Genomic DNA, 6,000 nt, shown 5'->3' with positions numbered 1-6,000 from the left:
TTTTTCACATGGCCGCTTTGCGTATGCGCGCCTCTCCTCCACAACCTCCACATGTCCAGATTAAACCACCTGCTCCTTCTGCGCATGCGCACTTCATGTTAGCGACGAGCGCATGCGACCCGTGGCAGCAAACACAGTCAAGCACATATTAACAACTTCTCAGGCCTATTGGGTGCCTGCGCCTCCTGGTAATTTGTTTTCAGCAACTAACAGACGAGTTTTCGCAACTTCTTAGAGGGCGCCACATCTTGTGAAAGAAGCGGAAAGAACCAGCACCGGAGCTGCCCAAACATGGCCCCCTCAGCTTCCCATCCACCGCGTATCAATAGCCAGCCCGATCACTGGACTCTGCCTCGTATACAGGGGTTCCCGCCGAAGCGCGCGGAAAGAGGGGCGAAGCTGGGAGCGCGCGCGCGGAAGGGCGTGCAGGCGAGAAGTTGCGCAAGGGGGCTTCTGCGCAGCTTGCCGCAGAGCGGGCGTCCAGCGCCGCCGCCGCATCGCGCACGCAGCAGCAGCAGCGGCGGTTGCGGCCGCGCCGCCGTTGACGACGCTGCTCCCGGCCGCCAGAGCGTGCTCCCGTCAGCGCGGTGCCACGACCGCCGCCGGCAGAGCGCACCGCCCCCGCGACGAGTGGCGCGCCGCTTCGAAGAACAACTTCGCGCTCGGCTCGGGCTTCGCGCCATGGCGCCGTCGCGGGCTACGCTGCGAGTCCGGCCTCCACCGGTGTTTGCCGATGCGTTCGTCGCCGCCGTGACGGCGGTGATCGTGGTCTGCGCGTTGATCGCCTCACCGCCACCTGTCCTCGGATATCTACAAGACGATGAGACTCCAGGTGAGCCCGCCTTCCGTGTTTACTCTTAGGAGATAAAAGTACGCGTTCTCGTTGCAACGAGCGCTGCGCGCATATTTATCATTATAATGAATGATAACATCCCGCCACTGATGACCCCGGTCTATATTGAGGCTGTATCGAAGACGGTAGTCATGTGATATATGTTCACATGGGCTCAGGAAAATATGAACTAACTTTTGAATGTTTTTTCGGCCTCCGAATTCCTTGGTTTTCCTTTGAAAACTAGCTATTTGGTTCAAATCTCAATCTGTCGGTCTGCGTAAGTTTTGACGCTTCTGAGTAGCAAAGCAAAACTGGCAGGATGCCGAATACGGAATTCATAAACAGGACACCGAAGCCACGTCGTTCATACGATGCGGGGACAGCTCTTGGAACATGTGCGATGAAAATATACGGCGCCGGAACGTTTGCGTGATGCATGGCTGGAGATGTCAAAACAGGTACTCTCCGAGCTCCAGGAGACAGGCGCGAGGAAGATTTGCAGTGACGGCGAATATCGAGTGCTTGTTCCGTGACATAGTTGTTTTCGCGTTGGTTTCATTTCCCTTAATCGGCTGCTCGCAAGCAGACACGCGCTTTCGTACGCACGAGCGCTCTTTTGAGTTTGAGCTTCCACGAGTGATGCCGACGGGGAGCGTCAGTGCTTTGTTTCTTTTGCAAAGCAGGCTCGTACTGCGGCGAAGACCACAACAAAGGTGTCAGGTTTCGCCGTGTTTTCTGGCGCCCTGCAATGTTGCGTTCGTTTTTCACTTTGTTCCCAACAGGTACCCTGCCTTGAGTGCTGGCATGAGCAGAATTATTAGTCCTCACTGGAATTTGATAGAATCTTCAAGAAGCTTTTTTATTTTTATTTTTTAGCGCTTCATAACTACCAGAGCTAACAAAGTCGGTACCCCTCCTAACGGCTACAACACTAGAGGAATTTGAGTTTAATGTATAAGAAGAAAGCTTTGCCTCAGAATTGGAGCCAGGCTCCTATCTAAATACAAGGGTGAAAATAATTTGTCTTTAAATGCCGCTTCTGAAAGAATTTTACTCAGTTTGTTGCGCTTAAAAAGGCCTGTTAAGATATCATTATATTTTAAAAGGGAATTTCGAGTTTGATTTGAAATTTCTATATAAAGTGCCTGTGGTCACATGTTTTCAACTTTTTCAAGATATGTTTCTGAAAATCTCTTGTGCTCTAACAAAAAATGAATATTAGTTCAGCAAACTAACCTTGTTATACATAAACAGAGCAAGAAATAGTCATTTCAAAGTTAGTGTATGTTTTTCCGTTGTTTTTAAATCGAACACTGAAAACACTCGTTCAGCTGCTGTGAGGATTTTGGTGTTACTCGTGTTATGTACACAAAGTACATGTTGGTATTTCTTGCGCTGCTGCAAAGAAAAACGGGTAAACAATCATCTACTTCAGTAATCCGCAGACTTTTGCATTTTTCCTTCGAAAAAGATCGATGTTGGTGGAATTTGAGAGGAGAGGAAAATTTTTGCTTTTTTCTTCAATGTTTTGTTTTCAATCGCCCTCCGGTTAGAAGTCAAAATTGGGACATAAGTTGCCCAATCATGTGTTTCAGTGTTTCTTCCGCCTTTAGAAAACAATACCAAATTTGAGGCGGACCCAACGCTCTTTCATAACATATGTACGAAAAAAAGAAGAACGAATCGCCCAAACGACCACACGCTCGTTGTTTACAATACTTGACGCAATAACGGAGTTGACGATTTCATGCTACAGTGAAGAGGAAACTGGGCAAAAACGCAGTTGCTGCCCACCTTTGTCTAGCAAGCACGCCTCTCCATAGATTTCAAAGTGGAGCAAAAGTAACTCTTCTGAAAGGAAATGTAGTAGGTTAACGATATTTATTATGCTGTACTATTTCGTTGTATTTCTGCATAAGCATTCTCTATCTACCAAGAAGTGTTTTGTAGAAAAATAATGCTTGGATATAAATAATTGTGAAATTTGCTACGCGTTTCAAAGCTCGCTGTAAGCTCTTTTCTCCCTCTAGAAAGCACCCATATTGAAGACTTTTGCGGTGGTAGTAGCACGTTGATAGGGCCTAACATCAAGACAGAGCATTTTTCATACCTTTTCGTACTTTACCTTTCAGATTATATTTAATTTTATGTTTTATTTTCAGCAGAAATCTTTCCCAAGGCACTTATTTTCCAAAATGACAAATGTTTCCAGTGCGGCTGGCTAATTAAGGCGCCCTGACTTCATTATTTTTCGCGCAAACCTTAAGCACTCCAACAAGCGACCGGTAAAATGCGCGGCTCCACATCTTCTTAAAAGGCAACAGCATTCACACAGCCTTGTTAATCTTGAAGTGCATGCTGCTGATTCAAACGAGATTCTATATTCAAGATAAACGTGTCTTCCAATCTGGAGAAAATACGCTGCAGAGCTGCTGAGAAACCTGACATTCTAGCTTAAGGTGCAATCCTACCATGCAGGGATTTCAGCTTCAGCTGATTAATTTAGCGACTGCCCGCATCTCCCCTCGCATCAGCGGGGCTTAATTTTTCAGTGGTTGCCTCAGCTCGGTGCGATGAGCATCAAACCGCGAGAACTCATCAATTTTTGTAGTTTTCTTTTTTGCACTGCACATCAGATTAAAACGGTTCACATTACTTGTACCTAACGTCGACACGAAATGTAAACTTAAGTTTATTTCTTGGCCTATCAATTACTGGGAACGCGACCATAAGGAAAAAAAGAAACTCTAAAACGCAGAGAAGGTGCCGCGTGTGTTTTAACGTCGTAGACATCTTGTTGATTTTCAAGGAACTCCGGTACTAAGGTGGCGGGCATAAACTGGGCGCAGCAGGTGGAGGACAAAGTTAATGCGTGATTAGTGGGAGAGGCCTTTGTACTGCACTGGAGGGTAGTTGGGTTGCTGACGATGATACTTGATTCTACATCAGTAGACATATTGTCCAGGCGGTACGATACAAAAATTTCGGCACGTTCGAAGTAAACTCAGCGTGTCCGCGTTTTGAAACCCCTCATAATTACCTGAAATTACCCGGAAAGTAACTGACTAGTAAACTCAGAAAGACGTCTGTCCCACACCGCTTTATACGCCCCAGGCTACACCACATAGGCCAGCTTTATTGGGGAGACGTACCCTAATGTTGACCAATCCGGCTTGACAAGAAAAATAAACTTCAGGAAAAACTCTCTGTACATTAGTCCTGCTGTGCGCAAAGCCGCACAGTGTTTCTTGCTAACGTAGCCACGGCTGAAAAATACAAAAAAAAACGGGCCCCTGCAGCAAGCGACCAGAGTAAAGCTCACAACAGCAGCACAATGCGAGAGCTAATCACGGCGGACACTAAACGGGAGAGCCTGAGCAGACACAGCTGCGAAGCCCAGTTTGCACTCGACAGGTAAATACCCAGCCCCATCACGGTTCTTTTATCTCCCTCGTGTTTCAGCACTGCCCTAATGTGAAGTTTTTTGCTTGTAAAACCACTTAAGCTGGCAATGACTTCCATTAGGCTCTGTGTTTACCTTTTTGTCATCCCAACAGCGCTGAGATGATTATCGCTTCTTGCTAGAACTGCGCCGCGCGAAAGCGTGTCTTTAGGCCAGCACTTAAAGCTAATTTCACTTTTGGAACGTGCGAATAAAGGGAAATAAGGTAACGATGAAGAGGAGCGCATTCTTTGCAAAATAGTCACTTCCTCTCTGATTTAAAGTTTCCTTTAAAAATTTTACCGCCCCAAATTTTAACCGCGTAGGTCGGAACTGGCACCTTCGTGTCATGTGTTCGTAAATTAGTGCTTGAGAAACACAAATGTTTGACATTTTTAGTGGCAAGTAAAGTATAATAATTCAGCATAGCACCGTGGTCCTTCATCACAAATATTTTTGCCTGAAGTACACAGAAAGCAACCGGCAATACATCGAGCGGTCACTGTAGAAATACCTGGACTGCATTATTGCTGCGTACTTCTCTACTGCTGTCATTCCAAGTTATTTTATAAAACAATAAGAGGTCTCCTCATCAAAATGGAAGTGGTTAGAAATGTATTCAAGGCAAAAGCACTCAAATTCTTCTTAATTTTTCACTGTTTTAAGTTGCGTTTAGACCACTTGGATGTTAATAAGGACAGAAAGTCAAGTTCTGTGTGCGTATTTTTGGTGCACGACGAGTGTTACGTAGTATCAGCTACCAATCAGAGCGAACAAGACAACTGTAACGCCAAGAGTAAAACAAGTGTATCTTACTCCAGGAAGGCTGAAAACAATTACCGTTTTCTTTCACTTCTAAGACGTGATGATCCCTTCGTGATGGCGTTAATGAAAGAGCCTACTGTATTTCCTCTGCGGGCGCTAAAAATTTTCTCTATCTGTGTTAGTGTTACAGCTGTTCTCTTCGTTCACTTTAAACTGATGCTATTTATTCAGTGAAGTGCCATAATCATGCGCTATTCAGGGCGCGAAAGCTTCGTATCTAATATTACTAATATTAAATATTTCCGTTAGCGGCGCGTTTTGCTCCTTTCATCGCAAAAGTGTCGCCAATGTTCTTTCTCCGACAGTACGAAATTGTCAGTTAACGCCAATTCAATAGGATTTACTCCACAGACGGAACCAGCACAGTACAAGAACGATTAAATGGTGCGAGTAGTACGGATCATGGACTCACTATATCGGTTCATTATTCTGAGCTACCTGGAGGACAGGCTAATTGTAGAGACATGGGAGTGACCTTTGCCCTACAGTGGGCGTAGTCAGGCTGATGATGATGATGATGATGATTACACGAAAATCTACACTCCGGTCCCATTACAACGTCCCATGCCACGAGTCTACTCGTCTGATTCAACTGTGCACTTAAAGATCCCTTAACAGCTGCAGTTCTAACTAACCCAATTTCTGAATATTACAGAAACAGTCAAAAGATCCCAGTATTTAAGAAATCATGCATTATATGTATTCCGAGCGACATGTACCATCGCCAGGAAAAAGATATGAACCACGAAATGAAATTTAAACTTTTATTGCACTACAGGATAAGACTGAAGGCAGAAAAGGATAAGAGTGACATGCTTAGCATCTGTCGGCTGAGTGAACCGATACTGTTAGTTCAGATTTCCAGGAATAAAATGTCAAATCTTGTTTCGTGGTCCAT

The 6,000-nt window shown here is 45.2% G+C and overlaps 1 protein-coding gene across 2 annotated transcripts in view; it reads left to right on the top strand.

Moving 5' to 3' along the window:
- Nucleotides 1–477: 477 nt before the first annotated feature.
- LOC144093896 (nephrin-like) overlaps nt 478–6,000 on the top strand; it is a 195,787-nt gene continuing 190,264 nt past the window's right edge. Inside the window, exon 1 of one of the 2 annotated variants that reach the window (XM_077627644.1) lies at nt 478–832. In XM_077627644.1, the coding sequence (XP_077483770.1) occupies nt 682–832 (151 nt within the window). In that variant the 5' untranslated portion in view covers nt 478–681. The remainder of the gene's footprint in view (nt 833–6,000) is intronic. The other variant, XM_077627643.1, reaches the window with a different exon arrangement.

This window comes from Amblyomma americanum, chromosome 6 (genome assembly GCF_052857255.1).
Source record: "Amblyomma americanum isolate KBUSLIRL-KWMA chromosome 6, ASM5285725v1, whole genome shotgun sequence".
Taxonomy (NCBI): Eukaryota; Metazoa; Arthropoda; class Arachnida; order Ixodida; family Ixodidae; genus Amblyomma; species Amblyomma americanum.
This window is presented reverse-complemented; position numbering and strand designations above follow the sequence as displayed.